We start from the raw sequence: 18,674 nt of genomic DNA on the forward strand, positions 1-18,674 counted from the left end.
TAACCATGATATGAATTTTATTTTATTTATATGTTCATGTTCTGATTAGTTAATAAATCCTAAAATTTACTATGTGAAGCATACAAGTATAGACTATGCCATTCATTTTGGAGTAATTTGATATCATGCATTTTGAAAGAGTTTTGACGATGTACAACCCAAATAAATTGAGTTTACAAGCATGAAAAATCAACATCATTCCAAATTAAGCGACACAACCTCCATCCACTGGCATTCATAGAGTTATATCACATAAGCAACTAGCCTCATGGTAGAATGCTAGACATAGTAAGAAAAATACACACACACGGGATGCTAAAGCATAAAAACTCACATGTTTGACGTCCCACGAACAAGCTGCAAAACAAAGTTAGTAAAATATGCATGATCTTATATACAAAATCCTAATGCAATTCACTCATGAGATGCAACTAAAGATTCGGCTTCTAAAATATGATATGTGAATCATCTCAAGAACATGAGGTAGCGCACATAATCACATAGGAATTGATTAAATCCACAAATGCAAACTTAGCCGAATCAAGATGCATGAAACATGGATGCAAAGCATAACTATGATGAAAAATAAATATGATGTTTATGTACAAATAAAGAAAGTGAGTAAAAGAACGGGATAGAAAGAAGAGGGGCGGGGAATTATTACAACATTTAAAGAATAATTACAAACCAAATTAGAGAGGGATGAGGAGAATATTACAACAAAATAAAAACCTCACAATACACTCAAAATAAAATAAATAAATAAAATAAAAGCTTCATGTTCTTTAGAACCGCCGGCGGAAATTGGTCAATATTGGGAGATTACGCCATCTTGTTCGGAAGAAGCTAACCGACCGGCCAAATAGGCCGGCCGGCGAACTAGGCCAAGCAAAACCTGTCTTGTTGCAAAACCAAGAAAAGGAACAAACAAAAAAATATGTAGGTGGCTCAACTAACCACTACCGGTTAGATTAAAAAAGAAAAGAAAAATAAAATAAAAAAAAGTGCAAACTCACAATATAAGCCTAAAGCAATAAAACAAATATAAGATAGAACATGCAAGATTATAACGGAACTAATATGAGACTAATACACGAAAAAAAATAAAAAATAAATATGAGGTAAAACATGCAAGATTACAACAAAACTAATATGAAATTAAAGTATGCGAATAAAAATAAATAAATAAATAATTATGAGCGAAACAAACCACTAGGATTATAACAACACACTATGAAATATAAAGTAAGAAAATAAATATGAGATAAACAAACTACTTGGATTATAACAAAACACAATGAAATAAGAAGCAAGAATATGAATATAAAATATAAGAAAATGAAAGATTAAAAATTCACCTTCCAAAGAAAGATTGAACTTCTTGATTTCCAAACTTCCTCTTGATCACCCTCAAGTGTAGGAAGTGTGTTCTCAAATCCTCAATTCGAAATTATGGAGTTTATGGAGTTTGTGGTATGGAAAGTGGCTAACTCTCAAGTTTTTCTCACTTTCAATCACTAAACATTCTTCCTTATGATCGAGGCGATTGATCTTTGGCTATATCAGAATTTTTGGAGTGATTTTGGTGTATGGAAATGAGGAATTTCAGTAGCTATGGAAGGTATGGGGTGTATATGGAAGATAGAAATATTTTTGGCTAAACAACTCAAATTTTCTCTCTTTTTTCACTCTTTTCTCACTCCTTTCTCTTCAATTTCGTGGTCCTCCTCCTCTCTTACAATATGATCATTCTATATAGGCAATGAGGGAGAGTAAAGGTCAAAAAGAAGGTGGGAGACAAGGTGGGAGACAAGAATATGATAGGAGGGCAAATTTTCAAGGTGGTTGCATGGGATACTCCTTTATGGATGCAAACAAAATATCTTTTTGACTATGGAGGATGATTAGGTATAATGGAGGATGAGTGGATGCACTTGAATGGCTCAAAAAATGGGTAAATGGGTTGTCCCAACCGAACCAAAACCAAGAAAAATGGGCTATTGTTGTTTTGGGTCGAATCAACAAAATCTGCTTTTAAGCCCAACTTCAAATGGGCATATCTCCCCCATATGGACTTGGTTTTAGGCAGTTCTTTGGTCCAAATTGAAGCCCCAGAAGTCGACTTTCCAATGGTGGAGGCCTCACATTTAAATTCCAAGTGTACAAAGAGATATGCCTAATTTAGTGAAGGCTGTCTCGGGCTGGATCAACAAAATCTGCTCTTAAGCTCAACTTCAAATGGGCATATCTCCCTTATTTGGACTTGGTCTAAGGTGGTTCTTGGGTCTAAATTGAAGCCCCAGAAGTCTACTTTCTAATGGTGGTAGCCTCACATTTAAATTCTAAGTGTACAAACAGAAATGCCTAATTTAGTGAAGACTGCTCATTTCCTTCTTAATGATTTGATACTCATCCTTTTCCTAAACCAGCTTTCTTTCATCCCCTCCTATTTCCTTCAACTCCAAACCTATAAAGAAGATATTTTTAAATATTTTTCAAAAATTTCACCTCCCTTCCATTTATTTCCACTTTGTCCTTACTCGGTTTACTGAAAAGTGCAATATTTTAATCGAAATAGAAGCCTCGGGACATCGTAGAAACATTTAAAAAAACATATTTTGAAAAGAGGGTTTTAAGGTCTAAAATAGTTTGGCCAAAAAAATGGGTGAAGGTTGGGATTAAAACTTAAATTCCATCTTTCTTACTGAGAATTTTGTGAGAAACACATTCTAATTGTCATCATCGGGTAATCAAAAGAAAGCGCCCGAGTCTTAGGGCCGGTCAAAATGGGGTGTCTACAGTTGTCCCTCTTTGACAGAGCTCAAAGTCATTTCATGACGTGAGTGAATGTCAAAGCCCAAAGGCGACCCTTTTGACAAGGCCGTAAGACTTGGGCAAACAAACAAGATGCAATGCAAGTGGTTGAACCCGAAGGTTGCCTACGTATCCTTTTACAAGGAATCAAACCAGCGTAGTTCAGGGGCAGAATGGAAGTGACATGCTCAAAAATGCAGTTTGAAGGTTGGACTTACACGCTTTGCGAAGCCAGTTGTTTGAAAATTCATGATTATGCAATGCAATACCATGCCATGGAGTGATGATAAAGATATGAAGATGACAACAATGAAGAGGCAAGCTTCGTGCAAATGATATGAAATATAACAGGGGATGCATTGCATTAAATGTGCCACAAGATCACATGCAAATGTGTCACGGAGAAAGGGAAGGTTTTAACCAAGGAGAGCAACAATGGTGTAAGCAACAGGCGTATCTCAACGTATTTTATACGGAGAGAGGGAAGGTTTTAACCAGAGAAAATGACAATGGTGTAACCAACAGGCATATCTCAGCGTATTCTATACGGAGAGAGGGAAGGTTTTAACCAAGGAGAACAACAATGGTGTAACCAACAGGCGTATCTCAGCGTATTTTATACGGAGAGAGGGAAGGTTTTAACCAGAGAAAATGACAATGGTGTAACCAACAGGCGTATCTCAACGTATTTTATACGAAGAGAGGGAAGGTTTTAACCAACGAGAAAATGACAATGGTGTAACCAACAGGCGTATCTCAACGTATTTTATACGGAGAGAGGGAAGGTTTTAACCAAAGAGAATGACAATGGTGTAACCAACAGGCGTATCTCAACGTATTTTATACGGAGAGAGGGAAGGTTTTAACCAAAGAGAATGACAATGGTGTAACCAACAGGCGTACCTAACCGTATTTTATACGGAGAGGGGGAAGGTTTTAACCAGAGAAAATGACAATGGTGTAACCAACAGGCGTATCTCAACGTATTTTATACGGAGAGAGGGAAGGTTTTAACCAAGTGAAAAATGACAATGGTGTAACCAACAGGCGTATCTCAACGTATTTATACGGAGAGAGGGAAGGTTTTAACCAGAGAAAATGACAATGGTGTAACCAACAGGCGTATCTCAACGTATTTTATACGAAGAGAGGGAAGGTTACGAGAATGATAATGGTGTAACCAACAGGCGTACCTAATCGTATTTTATACGGAGAGGGGGAAGGTTTTAACCAAGTGAAAAATGACAATGGTGTAACCAATAGGCGTATCTCAACGTATTTTATACGGAGAGAGGGAAGGTTTTAACCATGTAAACATCACGTTTCACGTGAAAGGAGTAAAGGTGGATTCGAAATCCAAACGCGTCTCACGCAAGTGGAAGAAGGTATGGTAGAATGACAAGGGGTAACCTCTACATGTAGAAGCCACCGATGTCGCTTTTCTTCCTGATCATATTCACAACTTTCCCTATTCTCCAACAGGGTGACAGACTAGGTTGGTTCAGTATCCAGAATTGAGGCGCATACACGCTATCTCAACCTATGGGGCTGCCATACAGATTTCAAGCCGGGGATACACCCCTGGGTATTTAAACCAGACTTTAGTCTCAGAAATTCCAAACCTTTTGCGTTCTAGGCATCGCCATTCGAACTCTAGTTTCCACCGTCGCAGTTGGTCTCCTAGGAACTCATTGCAATCACAGGCAGGTGGCTATACCAGACCATCTGATATCGTTCGGGCATGACAAACACCAAAGGAATTGCACCTTTAGAGGATTTAAGGTCTCCTAGACCATTCTTAGACCATTGAAGTCGTTCAGGCACGACAAACACCAAAGGAATTGCACCTTCAGAGGATTTAAGGTCTCCTAGACCTAGGGAGTGCACAAGATGGTGTGATACGCAAGATAGTGCGATTAAATTGAAATTGCACAAGACAGTGCGATGGAATCGAAATTGTGCGATAGGTGCTTTATTATGCGTTAGATGCACAGAATGTAAGGAGGAATTGTATGCTCGAACCAAATACCGTATACATATACTATGTACAGACAAAATACATACAAATATGACAATATACACAGACATGCATGTACGGTATACATACATAGATTCGGGGAATATTCTGTTTGCAGCCATCAACGGAAAGATACCGTTACTGAGGAGGCATATTCCGTTCGCTGACGTCAACGCACGTACGCAAAACACGCAAAAAAAAAGAAAGGAAAAATGAAAAATGAAAAATGCATAGACACGGGGGTTCGACCCTCTGATCTCAAGTTTGGCCTTCGAGTCCTCGACCACTGAGCCATGCCATTCTTGTGACAAAATATTCAAACAAACATATATATATAGGTATATGAGACATATATATACATAAGACCAAAACAAAACAAAAGAAACATTTGTTTGTGGGGTTCGAATCCCTGACCTCGGGCTCAACCTTCCAGCCTTCAACCACTGAGCCAAACCACTGAACCCAAGCCACTCTTGTAACTAAAACGTTCAAACAAATATATATAATACATAGATATACAATATATATACATATATGTATAAATATACAATTCTCCCGCCTCTCTCTCTGTTTTTGTCTCACTCTCTCTTCCGTCATCTTCTTCGAGCGTTGTGTCTGGCGCACGATTTCAACAATCGCGGCGCCTGACCGACAGGCTATCCAATCGTGCCCCGATTGTCAATGATCATCTCAGCCTTCTTCCCTCTTTGTCTTCTCCTTCGCTCTCTTCTTAAGTTGAGGCCTGCGAGAGAGAAGCAGAGCCAAAGCCTGCAAACTTTCTCTGCCACCACTCTACAACCTCTTTCTTTTGCATTACTCTCCTCTGTCATGGCCTCTTCACATGGTTCTCTCACTCTTTTTCCAGACCTGAACGAGTCCACGATAGAGATGACCAATTCTGACTGCCCTGAACCTCAACCACGGGCTCCTCCTCCTTCCCCTGTTTTCAACTTTCCAGCGATGTCAGTTGAACAAATCATGGCGGCACAATCTGACATCGAAGCAAACTCGTATACGCTGAGGTCATGTGTGGAGACTGTGACAGCGGTCTCCAACTTGTCCCGTCGACTGCAGAACAGGATGTGTGAGGTACATTGGTTAAATGCACAACTCTCCCTCCTCCAACGTATGTACAAAGACGCTCGGGTAGAAATTGGTGTGCTGAAAAAGCAGAACAAAGAATTGAAACGACTAACGACCTCCGTGACTCGATTCGGAGTTTCTTCGCACAACCAATTTGATGGCCGGCGAGGAATAATCTCCTTTGGAAGTTCTGCCAAGGCTGAGGCAGAGTCTTCAAAAGCTTCGAAGGAGTAAAGATGAAACGAGGCAGTTGATGGTAAACTGTGTGCAAATGAAGCTGGTTGTAATCTTCTTCGCCGAGTTGCTGCCGAAAAACTGAGAAGATGCTACTCTCCCTCTTTTGGTTTTCTTATGTTTGTTTGTTTGTTTGTTTGTTTTTTTTTTTTGGAGTGAGCACTTATAGCTTCAACTCCTTTTTGTACAACTTTGATCGGGGTTGATCCCTGGTATTTAATAAAACAAGTTTGTTCTACAAATCTGGATAGCATGAATGGCACAACACTGAACATAAAAAAAATCATTTTGTTTTAAACTTGAAAATTGTTGCATTTTAGTGAATTCTGAACTGAATATTGAGCCTATCACTGACCAAAACACAAAACACAATCTTAATGAAATGAAAATGAAACAAAAACCATCCCAAAACACACCCTTTTGCGCTTGTCGGAGCAAAATGAACGCAAAACAGAGTAACACCGATCGATCGCCCGATGGAAAAACATTGTCAGCGACAACTACTGTGCATTTTTTTGTGATTGCTTGATTAAGGTGACGAGAACTCGATAGTGTGGATAAAAGACAGAAAGCCTGACTCAACTGTGCCCCTAGTTCATCACTTCTCCTTTTTTTGTTTTTCCCTTTCTGCTAAAGCGATTTTGATCAACGTGAGAGGTAAATTAGCACACTTGTTCCATTTTCTACCTTGAAATCATATAAGCCAAATTATGAGCACTGAAAATTTTCTCTTTTTGGTCCAAAGAATGGTCTGAGTTTTGAAAATGGAATAATTTTTGAGAAAATCAGTCAACTTCATTAAAAGTCCTCAAAATCTATTTTTGCAAATGACCTCTACTCGATCAACATGAAATCAACCCTTGAGATGTACACTCGAATTCATCTTGTGACTGAACTCGTCTGAAGGAGAAATAGGACAACTGAATCAAATGGGGACGAGCCATTAAATATGGATAGCCGAGCCGAATAAAGATACACCAATCAAACATGGACGAGATGAGTGAGTTGACAAATGATTAAGGCCGAACTTCAAGATGAAGCTGCCTACGTATCCCAAAGATCGGAATCAGGCCGTACGTAGTTCCGGTTAAGGTTCACTCGGGTATTGACACTCTCCTTTTGTGCTCTAACTTTTGCCAAAGTCGCCCTTTCGGGTTTTCAACCTTGCGAGCTTTTCATCATTTTCATATATATCTTTTTTTTTTCTCTTTTTTTTTTTTTTTTTTTTTTTATATGCTCTAACTTTTGTCTGGGTCGCCCTTTCAGGTTTTCGACCCAATGAGCCTCTCAAGGGTAGTACTTCTTCAGCTTGTCCATGTTGATTGGTTGTGAAAACTCCAAACCATCCAAATCCATGAGAATGACTGCTCCTCCTGACCAGATTGATTTAATGATGTAGGGACCCGTCCAATTGGGTCTAAACTTGCCCCTAGGATCGTGAATAGGAGCTCGGTTATCTTTCAACACTAAGTCCCCTTCCCTCAAATTCCTGGATTTAACCTTTTTGTTGAATGCTCTGGCAATCCTGCGTTGATACCCCTGAATGTGGTATAACGCCTTCAACCTTCGCTCATCAAACAAAAATAGTTCCTCAAATCGGTTCTGTTGCCAATCAGCTTCTGTTATCTGACATTCAGCCATAATCCTTAATGAAGGCACTTCCAACTCAATCGGCAAAACAGCCTCCATTCCATATACCAAAGAGTAAGGGGTTGCCCCTGTAGATGTTCGGATTGATGTCCTGTATCCCCAAAGTGCAAAAGGCAACTTCTCTGGCCAATCTTTATAAGTTTCTACCATCTTACACAGAATGTTCTTGATGTTTTTATTTGCAGCTTCAACGGCTCCATTGGTTTGTGGCCTGTAAGTTGATGACTTGTGAAAAGCCACGTTATACTTCTCAAGTAGAACTGCCACTTCTCCTTTGAAATGTGAACCATTGTCTGAAATTAATTCGTTTGGCACCCCGTATCTGCAGATAATGTTATTCTTGATAAATTTGGCCACATGTGATGTTTTCAACACTGAATATGACTGTGCTTCAACCCATTTGGTAAAATAGTCAATGGCAACCAAGATGAACTGATGCCCATTTGAACCTTTCGGTGTGACTGCCCCGATGACATCTATGCCCCAGACTGAGAAAGGCCAAGGCGAAGTCATGCTGTAGAGTTTTGATGGCGGGATGTTTACGCGATTGGCATGGATTTGACATTTGTGGCATCGCCTAACAAAGTTGATGCAATCACTTTCCATGGTTAACCAGTAGTATCCTTGTCTAAGGATTTTTCTAGCTAGCATTATACCGTTCATATGGGCTCCACACTCTCCTCCATGGATGGCTTCCATGATACGTTTTGCCTCTTCTTCTTCTACACATAGCTTGTGCATTCCTAGATGCCCTCTTTTATATAACTTATCTCCACAAATGACAAACTGAGTGGCAAGACGCCATATCCCCCTTTTGTCTTTGGTGTTTGCCCCTTGTGGATATGTACCGCTTTCCAGAAAATTCCAAATATCAAAGTACCAAGGGTTTTCATCTTGAACTTCTTCCGTTACGGCTATCATTTCATATGCGGGGGTGTACCTTTGTTCTATAAGGATCGGACGCATCTTGACCCCGACCGGTATATCTATCATTGATGCTAAGGTTGCCAACGCATCAGCAAATCGGTTGTTCTCTCTTACCAAGTGCGTAAAAGTCAGTTTTTCGAACCTCGGGATCAACATGTCCAAGGTTTGATGGTAGACTTTCATTTTTTCCTCTTTAACTTTCCAATCTCCATTGGCTTGAGAGACGACCAAGTTTGAGTCCCCAATCACATCCAACCTTATTGCCCCTAGTTCCAGGGCTGCTTCCAATCCAGCAATGCATGCCTCATACTCTGCTTGGTTATTAGATACCCTGAATTGGAGTTTGAAAGCTAAGGGGATATGGGAATCATCCGGCGCTATGAGCAACACGCCTATTCCATAGCCAAATTGATTAGACGCTCCATCAAAGTACAACTTCCAAGTGTCTTCTTCTATTTGCATGACCTCTTCATCTGGGAATGAGTACTCCACATCTTCTCCTCCTTCAATTGGGTGATCAGCCAAAAATTCCGCTACAACCCTTCCTTTGACAGATTTGCGAGTGACATACTTAAGGTCAAATTCAGAAAGCAAGAGTAACCAACGAGCTAGCCTGCCGGTAAGAGCTGGTTTCTCAAAGAGATATTTGATGGGGTCTAATCTTGAAACCAGAATTACCGAGTGAGCTAACAAGTAGTGTCTCAACTTCTTGGTGGCCCAAACCAAAGCCAAGCAAGCCTTTTCCAAGGAAGTATAGCGGATCTCGTAGTCAAGCATCTTCTTACTCAAGTAGTAGATGGCTTTCTCCACTTTCTCATCTGACTCTTGCGCAAGCATACATCCCATGGTTGATTCAGTCACTGATAAATACAAAATTAGCGGTTTTCCTGGCTCGGGCGGTGATAACACAGGTGGATTCCGCAGATACTGCTTGACTTGCTCGAATGCAAACTGACATCGATTATTCCATTGGAACTTCTTCCCTTTCTTTAGGAGACCAAACAGTGGTTCACAAGTCAAGGTTAGCTTTGAAATAAACCTCCTTATGAATTGCACCTTTCCTAGAAAACCCCGCACCTCTTTTTCAGTCATTGGTGGCGGCATTTCTAAGATGGCCTTAATTTTAGATGGATCAACTTCGATTCCCCGTTGTGTGATCAGAAATCCTAACATCTTACCCGCAGTTACCCCAAAGGTGCATTTTTGTGGATTTAGCCTTAGCTTGTATTCCCTAATTCTCTCAAAGAATTTCTTCAATGCAGTGTAATGGCTTTCCCGATCTTTGGACTTGACAATCATGTCATCTATATACACCTCAACTTCCTTGTGGATCATATCATGCAAAAGAGTGGTAGCAGCTCTCTGGTAAGTAGCCCCGGCATTCTTCAAACCGAATGGCATAACCCTGTAGCAGTATGTCCCCCATGGTGTGGTAAATGCTGTCTTTTCTCTGTCCTCTGGAGCCATGAGGATTTGGTTATATCCTGAAAAACCATCCATGAATGACAGTAAAGCATGTCCTGCAGTGAAGTCTACCAATTCGTCGATATGTGGCAATGGGAAATCATCTTTTGGGCTAGCCTTATTCAAATCCCGGAAGTCAACACAAACTCGAATTCTGCCGTCTTTCTTCGGAACTGGCACAATATTGGCTAACCAAGTAGGATATTCTGATACTAGCAAAAAACCAGCATTGATTTGCTTAGTAACCTCTTCTTTAATTTTTAAGGCCCAATCAGGACGAATTCTGCGAAGCTTCTGTTTGACAGGTCGGGCCCCAGGGTCGAGAGGGATCCTATGCTGTACAATCTCAGGGTCAATTCCTGGCATGTCTTCGTAGGACCATGCAAAAACATCTTTGAATTCTGTTAATAAAGCAACTAATTGTTCACGTTCCTCTGAAGACAATGTAGAACCAATTTGAATCAAGCGAGGATCTTTTTCAGTACTCACATTTACAGAAACAATTTCATCCACTAATGGCTTAGCACGCCTTTCTTCCTCCCAGTCGATTAAATCTTTCAAAGCCCGAGGGATTTCTTCCTCTTCGTTTTCATCAAAATTTTGAAAATTTTGGTCAATACTATGAACTATGGGCACAGAAAAGTAAGCGGAAATCACATCTTCATTCAAAGCCTCGGGCTCACAAGTTGCAACAGACTCAAAAGAGAAAGAAAAAGAAGACTCAGACATTTTAGACAAACTTAAATCTGCTTCTACCCCCACAGGCCCACCAAACTCAGACTCAACAGCCAATTCAGAACTCTCAATACAACTTTTTTCAAAATGCCAATTTATTTGTGAGCCATTCACCGCATCCATGATGAAGCTTGAACAGTCAGCAGGTACCTCTTCCCCGATCACGGCAATGGTCATATCCCCCAAATTCATCGGTTCAGCGTTAGTATGTGATTCTATCAGTAAGTCAGCCAGTGTTAGACCCAGAACTTCCTCTGTGCTGCTTTCGGAGCTGACCTCTCTATCTTGTCTGATGTCGATACTACGATCTACCCCCTCCTCATCACTGTCAGAAAGCTGATGATCGAAGAAGATCTCAAACCCAGGGTATCTCTTTTTCTCCACTTGATCAATCCAGGGCTCAGGGAAACCACAGAAAGGGAAGTCTTCTCCTTGGCGGACAAAGCGTCCGTTCAAGGTCCCACGAATTGGCTTATGAACTAACTCAAACTGCTGCCCGGTTCTCTTGGCCTTGATCCTCTCCCTGATCTCTTCAGTTTTCCTTTTCCAGTCATCAACTGTGGGTGCATACCCCAGTCCAAATGCATGTGGGTTATGAGGTACTTCACTGGCTGTAGTAATACTTTTCCTGCCACTTTGTCCCAATCCCATCCCTGGAATGTGACCTAGTTTACTCATGAAATAGATTGATTGGGCACTGACGTATACACCTTCATCTTCTGCCATGAGCGTTTGAACTAGCTGGGCCTCTGCCAATGTAAAACCTGATAGGAATACATCTTCTTCCCCATGCTGTATTTCTAGCAGTGGTGTTGTGACTTCTGGGGGAGGATGAATGGATGAATTTCCGAAGACAGTGGCAATTCCTCCGCCGTATGGGTACTTTACCAATTGATGTAATGTGGATGATACAGCTTTTATCTGATGAAGCCAGGGCCTTCCCAATAGCAAGTTGAATGTTGCGGGAACATCCATGACATGAAATTCAGCTTCGTGCTCAGATGGACCCATTGCTATTTGTACTTTGATTGTCCCCATCACTTCCCGACTAGTATTATCATAGGCCCGGATCAATTGAGTAGTGGGCTTGAAATCTGCCGGCTTTAGCCCGATTGCATAAGCAGTGCGTGTAGGGCAAACATTGATGGCTGATCCGGTGTCAATCAGAACAATCGGTATCCATTTCTTTCTGCATTCCAGTGATACGTACAGAGGCTTATTATGTCCCGATCCTTCTTGTGGCAACTCTTTGTCAGCAAAAGTTATTGCTGGGATTGTTTCTCTCGGGGTGATTAATGACACTAATTGCTCAGGAGTGGTGTCAATTGACAGCTTAGCCTTGCTCAACATTGACAACATTGCCTGTCGATGTTCTCGAGAAGCCATGAGAAGACCCCAAATAGAAATGTTTGCTTGGATCTTTTTCAGTTGTTTTAGAACCAGGTCTTCTTCTATCTCTTTTCCTTTTTCTTTCTCTTTCTCTTTCTCTACCTCTTTATCTTTGCCAGAGGGTTCTCCTTGGTCTAGATGTGGAGGCTTGAAGTAGCGCCCACTCCTAGTCAAATGATCAATTTCGTCTGCATACCAAGTCTCATCCGGCACATGGTTTACCCATTCATCATCAGTATGGGCCAGTTGTAGGTCATTATCATCCCACCATTCGCCTTCGTTGACTGAAAGGCAATTATCTAGCGCTGCTTGAATCATTCCAACAGTATGCTCTAGCTGGCTTTCTGGTTCTTCTTCTCTTCCTTTGGACCTCTTTCCTTTGCCACATTTAACAGGTTTCCCGAGATCAAGTCTTTTTCTTTCAGTTTCCTCAGCAGAAGTTTCATCATTGCTTGACCAACTGTGACTGTAATTCTTCGGTTCCCACCATGCCCTCTGCACATTCTCAAGATCTAATTCTTCGAAGAAATGAAGATTAGCCAAGTCCTCCTCTGGGTCGGCCAAATCATCCAACCTCTTTTCAAGTACATCATGTCTGACAACATTGATAGAAAATGAGTCAGGCAGATCAACCTCAAGCTTTAGTTGACCATCGGGAATAATATACCGGCTAGGATCATACTTTTTCTCTGATAGTTTGCCAGCCTCAAGCATAGGTACTACCACCATAGGGTTTTGGGGTTATGGCTGGGTTGGAGGTGCATCCATCATGCATAACTCAATGCCTTCAGGAATATATACCTCAGGTTTTGGTAAATGAGTAGGTGTGATATAGATACTGGGGTTGAAGGTGGATGAAAGTGTATGGATGAGGTTAAGATGAGGAGGTGATGGAACTCTGTCATGGGGTGGCAACGGGTTGGTAGTGACGTTGGGTTTTGGCGGTTGTGGGGGAGCTATGACTTTATTGTCTATGAGATCTTGGATCTTATGTTGGAGACGAAAGCAACGATCCGTGTCATGTCCTGGTTGTTGGTGGAAAGCACAGTGTTTGGTAGGGTCATGTTTGGCTGGGAGAGGTTCGGGAAGAGGTCGGGGGTCCAAAGGTGTCAAGTACCCTCTTTTTATCAAGATGTTCATTGCTTTAGAGAGTGACATATAGAGAGGAGTGAATGTTCTACTTGGAGCTCGGGTTGTGTTTTGCAGGCCAGCATGAGCAAAGGGATCGGCTATTTTAGTGGTGGTGGCAACCAAGTTGATTTCAGAGGGTTTCACAGCTGTGCTACCACTGGTGGTAGTATTGGAACTGCGACCAAAAGGTTTCCGAACAGGTTCCTTATCATCAATAATTCCCTGTTTGATGGCATCCTCTATCTGAACCCCTATCTCTTTTAAGTCATTAAAAGTGAAGAGCGGGAGGACTATCATTTTTTGTAACATCTTTCCATGTAGATTTCTGACTATCATACGAATTTGGTCCTTTTCAAGTGGTCTGTTGGTCATCATTGCTGCTTTTGCCCTCCATCTGGTGATAAAGGTCATGAAACTTTCATTGGGCTCTTGACGGGTGGCTTCTAATTCCCGAGTAGTCACTTCAATCTGGGTGTTATAAGCATACTGGGTGATAAAGGCCCCGGCTAACTCTTCCCAACTTTGTTTTACCGAGTCCTCTAACTTGGCGTACCAGATGGCAGCCACTCCTGACAAAGTTCGTCCGAATAAAGAGAGCTTTTGCGGACGAGTCAAACCCATAGGCTTTAAGACATCAGAGAATAGGCGAATGTGCACCATTGGGTCACCGGAGCCGTCAAACCTATCAATGTGTGGCATTTTAAACCGTTCTGGCAACTTCACAGCTGTCTCAGTGTACCCGTCTTCGATGTCCGGGATTGAATTGACTCCTTGTGCCTTTTTGAAAAGTTTTTCCAACTTGGCCAGCTTCAACATAGTTGAGTCAGACTCAGGTGCTTCAGAGGGATGGAGCCCTCCCACTGGTTGTGGAAGAGGAAATGATCCTCCTGAAGTTTGTGCAGGAACCCTCAGATCTTCTGGTGAATTAGGTTCAGGAAACTCGTCAACCGGTGGAGGTGGAGGCGGAACTGGCTGAGTCACCGGAGGTGGTTGAGTAATGGATGCCCCAGATGAGCGTTGCAGTTCAGCAAGAGTATTGCCTTGAGCAGCAAGAGTAGTGCCTTGGGCAGAAACCGTAGTGGCAACAATATCCATGCTCCGTTGAAGGCCCAGTAGTATGTCTGCTATATTTTCTGGAATTTGAGCCATCACTGATTCTGGTGAGTTAAGTGGTGATGATCTAGCAGGTGAAGAAGGGGTATTCTGGACAGTTGATGAAGCTTTTGCTTTTCTTCGTGTAACCGGTGGCAAAGAAACTAACACTGGCTGACCCTGAACCAAATCTGTACTTTTGCAAAGTCTACCAACGCGGGTCCACAGAACTTGGGGGATATTAGACCTTTCGGAAGCTATAGTGCTCGACTACCTTGCTGAAACAAAATGGGACTCCCAATCAGAATTTCATCAGCATCCCAGCTCAACTGATTACTGCTAACTCATGTTGAAAAAAAATTGAACTCAACCACACAAGCTGAAATGACTGAACCACTCATCTGAATCTAAGAATCCCCATACATTGCGCATAACACATAGCATGAAAGAGAACGAACACCCCTATGGGGGCTAGGGTTACCCTGTCCTAACTTTGAAATGATCTAGGGTTTCACTATTCAAACAAGCGGCATCATACATCCTAAAAATGGGAGAGCATCCTGTCCTAATTTTGGAAGGTACTAGAGCTCATTATATGTACAAGGTTGGCTCTACTTTACGGGTTGAAGCCAAGGTGACGTTACCAAAGAGTCCTTTGGGTCATAACCAATAAAGATCCCAGGAAATCAGAAGAGTCAAATAGCCTCTCTTCGGAGTCTGAGAACCTTAGATAGCAAAGCTAGATAGCAGGGCTACATAGCAAAGCTACCCTTTTGACAAATCTCAAAAGGTTACAACACAAGGCCTCTAAAGTATCGTAAAAATAGGTATAGTGTCACAAAAAGCTTACCTGTGCTCCCACCAGTATCTGGGCAACACAAGGACTTGAAGTGCACCAATGAATGCAATGCAATGAACATATAATTGAAAATAAAGGTCATATCATGGAGTTCGAGTCAAGGTTTCATAAAATCCCCAGCAGAGTCGCCAGAAACTGTAACATGCCCGGGGGGTACCCGCGCGCGTTAAACAGTTCGGACCCCCGAGATCTCTTTGATCTATTCTCACGAGTGCAATGTGAAACATAGATGAGAGTCCAGATTTGGCAACTTTTATTGAAAATCCATTTTATTGCAATTTTGTCAAAAATAGACTGCGTCATCAGATCTCAGAGTCGCCACCTAATATTTATTTTGGGAAAATTAGGAAACCCATAACTCGTGCCAAGGCCACTGTTCGTCGTAACCAAGGATGCTTGGCTCGGAACCTTAGGTATGAGAGGGGAAGGTCAATAATGAGCACCCCCGCCCACCCGATCAAAGATCGGCCTTTACTAACCATGATATGAATTTTATTTTATTTATATGTTCATGTTCTGATTAGTTAATAAATCCTAAAATTTACTATGTGAAGCATACAAGTATAGACTATGCCATTCATTTTGGAGTAATTTGATATCATGCATTTTGAAAGAGTTTTGACGATGTACAACCCAAATAAATTGAGTTTACAAGCATGAAAAATCAACATCATTCCAAATTAAGCGACACAACCTCCATCCACTGGCATTCATAGAGTTATATCACATAAGCAACTAGCCTCATGGTAGAATGCTAGACATAGTAAGAAAAATACACACACACGGGATGCTAAAGCATAAAAACTCACATGTTTGACGTCCCACGAACAAGCTGCAAAACAAAGTTAGTAAAATATGCATGATCTTATATACAAAATCCTAATGCAATTCACTCATGAGATGCAACTAAAGATTCGGCTTCTAAAATATGATATGTGAATCATCTCAAGAACATGAGGTAGCGCACATAATCACATAGGAATTGATTAAATCCACAAATGCAAACTTAGCCGAATCAAGATGCATGAAACATGGATGCAAAGCATAACTATGATGAAAAATAAATATGATGTTTATGTACAAATAAAGAAAGCGAGTAAAAGAACGGGATAGAAAGAAGAGGGGCGGGGAATTATTACAACATTTAAAGAATAATTACAAACCAAATTAGAGAGGGATGAGGAGAATATTACAACAAAATAAAAACCTCACAATACACTCAAAATAAAATAAATAAATAAAATAAAAGCTTCATGTTCTTTAGAACCGCCGGCGGAAATTGGTCAATATTGGGAGATTACGCCATCTTGTTCGGAAGAAGCTAACCGACCGGCCAAATAGGCCGGCCGGCGAACTAGGCCAAGCAAAACCTGTCTTGTTGCAAAACCAAGAAAAGGAACAAACAAAAAAATATGTAGGTGGCTCAACTAACCACTACCGGTTAGATTAAAAAAGAAAAGAAAAATAAAATAAAAAAAAGTGCAAACTCACAATATAAGCCTAAAGCAATAAAACAAATATAAGATAGAACATGCAAGATTATAACGGAACTAATATGAGACTAATACACGAAAAAAAATAAAAAATAAATATGAGGTAAAACATGCAAGATTACAACAAAACTAATATGAAATTAAAGTATGCGAATAAAAATAAATAAATAAATAATTATGAGCGAAACAAACCACTAGGATTATAACAACACACTATGAAATATAAAGTAAGAAAATAAATATGAGATAAACAAACTACTTGGATTATAACAAAACACAATGAAATAAGAAGCAAGAATATGAATATAAAATATAAGAAAATGAAAGATTAAAAATTCACCTTCCAAAGAAAGATTGAACTTCTTGATTTCCAAACTTCCTCTTGATCACCCTCAAGTGTAGGAAGTGTGTTCTCAAATCCTCAATTCGAAATTATGGAGTTTATGGAGTTTGTGGTATGGAAAGTGGCTAACTCTCAAGTTTTTCTCACTTTCAATCACTAAACATTCTTCCTTATGATCGAGGCGATTGATCTTTGGCTATATCAGAATTTTTGGAGTGATTTTGGTGTATGGAAATGAGGAATTTCAGTAGCTATGGAAGGTATGGGGTGTATATGGAAGATAGAAATATTTTTGGCTAAACAACTCAAATTTTCTCTCTTTTTTCACTCTTTTCTCACTCCTTTCTCTTCAATTTCGTGGTCCTCCTCCTCTCTTACAATATGATCATTCTATATAGGCAATGAGGGAGAGTAAAGGTCAAAAAGAAGGTGGGAGACAAGGTGGGAGACAAGAATGTGATAGGAGGGCAAATTTTCAAGGTGGTTGCATGGGATACTCCTTTATGGATGCAAACAAAATATCTTTTTGACTATGGAGGATGATTAGGTATAATGGAGGATGAGTGGATGCACTTGAATGGCTCAAAAAATGGGTAAATGGGTTGTCCCAACCGAACCAAAACCAAGAAAAATGGGCTATTGTTGTTTTGGGTCGAATCAACAAAATCTGCTTTTAAGCCCAACTTCAAATGGGCATATCTCCCCCATATGGACTTGGTTTTAGGCAGTTCTTTGGTCCAAATTGAAGCCCCAGAAGTCGACTTTCCAATGGTGGAGGCCTCACATTTAAATTCCAAGTGTACAAAGAGATATGCCTAATTTAGTGAAGGCTGTCTCGGGCTGGATCAACAAAATCTGCTCTTAAGCTCAACTTCAAATGGGCATATCTCCCTTATTTGGACTTGGTCTAAGGTGGTTCTTGGGTCTAAATTGAAGCCCCAGAAGTCTACTTTCTAATGGTGGTAGCCTCACATTTAAATTCTAAGTGTACAAATAGAAATGCCTAATTTAGTGAAGACTGCTCATTTCCTTCTTAATGATTTGATACTCATCCTTTTCCTAAACCAGCTTTCTTTCATCCCCTCCTATTTCCTTCAACTCCAAACCTATAAAGAAGATATTTTTAAATATTTTTCAAAAATTTCACCTCCCTTCCATTTATTTCCACTTTGTCCTTACTCGGTTTACTGAAAAGTGCAATATTTTAATCGAAATAGAAGCCTCGGGACATCGTAGAAACATCTAAAAAAACATATTTTGAAAAGAGGGTTTTAAGGTCTAAAATAGTTTGGCCAAAAAAATGGGTGAAGGTTGGGATTAAAACTTAAATTCCATCTTTCTTACTGAGAATTTTGTGAGAAACACATTCTAATTGTCATCATCGGGTAATCAAAAGAAAGCGCCCGAGTCTTAGGGCCGGTCAAAATGGGGTGTCTACAGGGG

At 40.6% G+C, this 18,674-nt stretch overlaps 1 protein-coding gene and 1 long non-coding RNA gene across 2 annotated transcripts; both read right to left on the reverse strand.

The window, feature by feature from the left end:
* Nucleotides 1-635: 635 nt before the first annotated feature.
* LOC145822793 (uncharacterized) lies at nucleotides 636-1,728 on the reverse strand. Its single transcript, XR_014364497.1, has 2 exons — nucleotides 1,359-1,728; nucleotides 636-895 (listed from the first exon to the last, which is right to left on the reverse strand). It is a non-coding gene; the product is annotated as an uncharacterized LOC145822793 (long non-coding RNA).
* A 5,018-nt stretch (nucleotides 1,729-6,746) lies between these two features.
* On the reverse strand, nucleotides 6,747-17,598 carry LOC145821851 (uncharacterized). The gene is made up of 4 exons (XM_082918425.1): nucleotides 17,229-17,598; nucleotides 9,056-14,814; nucleotides 7,576-7,774; nucleotides 6,747-6,835 (listed from the first exon to the last, which is right to left on the reverse strand). Exons 2-4 carry the CDS (start codon nucleotides 13,040-13,042, stop codon nucleotides 6,747-6,749), a joined length of 4,275 nt encoding a protein of 1,424 aa, XP_082774551.1. The 5' UTR covers nucleotides 13,043-14,814; nucleotides 17,229-17,598.
* Nucleotides 17,599-18,674: the final 1,076 nt, after the last annotated feature.

Source organism: Camellia sinensis, chromosome 3, assembly GCF_055761805.1.
Source record: "Camellia sinensis isolate YWXY chromosome 3, ASM5576180v1, whole genome shotgun sequence".
In the NCBI taxonomy this organism is placed as follows: domain Eukaryota; kingdom Viridiplantae; phylum Streptophyta; class Magnoliopsida; order Ericales; family Theaceae; genus Camellia; species Camellia sinensis.

Coding starts and splice junctions, on each gene's coding strand:
- LOC145821851 (XM_082918425.1), bottom strand. CDS start 13,042: ATGGTGGTAGTACCTATGCTTGAGGCTGGCAAACTATCAGAGAAAAAG. Junction 7,775..9,055: donor CTTTCAAACTCCAATTCAGG/GTATCTAATAAC, acceptor GCTGAATGTCAG/ATAACAGAAGCTGATTGGCA. Junction 6,836..7,575: donor TCCTATTCACGATCCTAGGG/GCAAGTTTAGAC, acceptor TATGATTTCAAG/GTAGAAAATGGAACAAGTGT.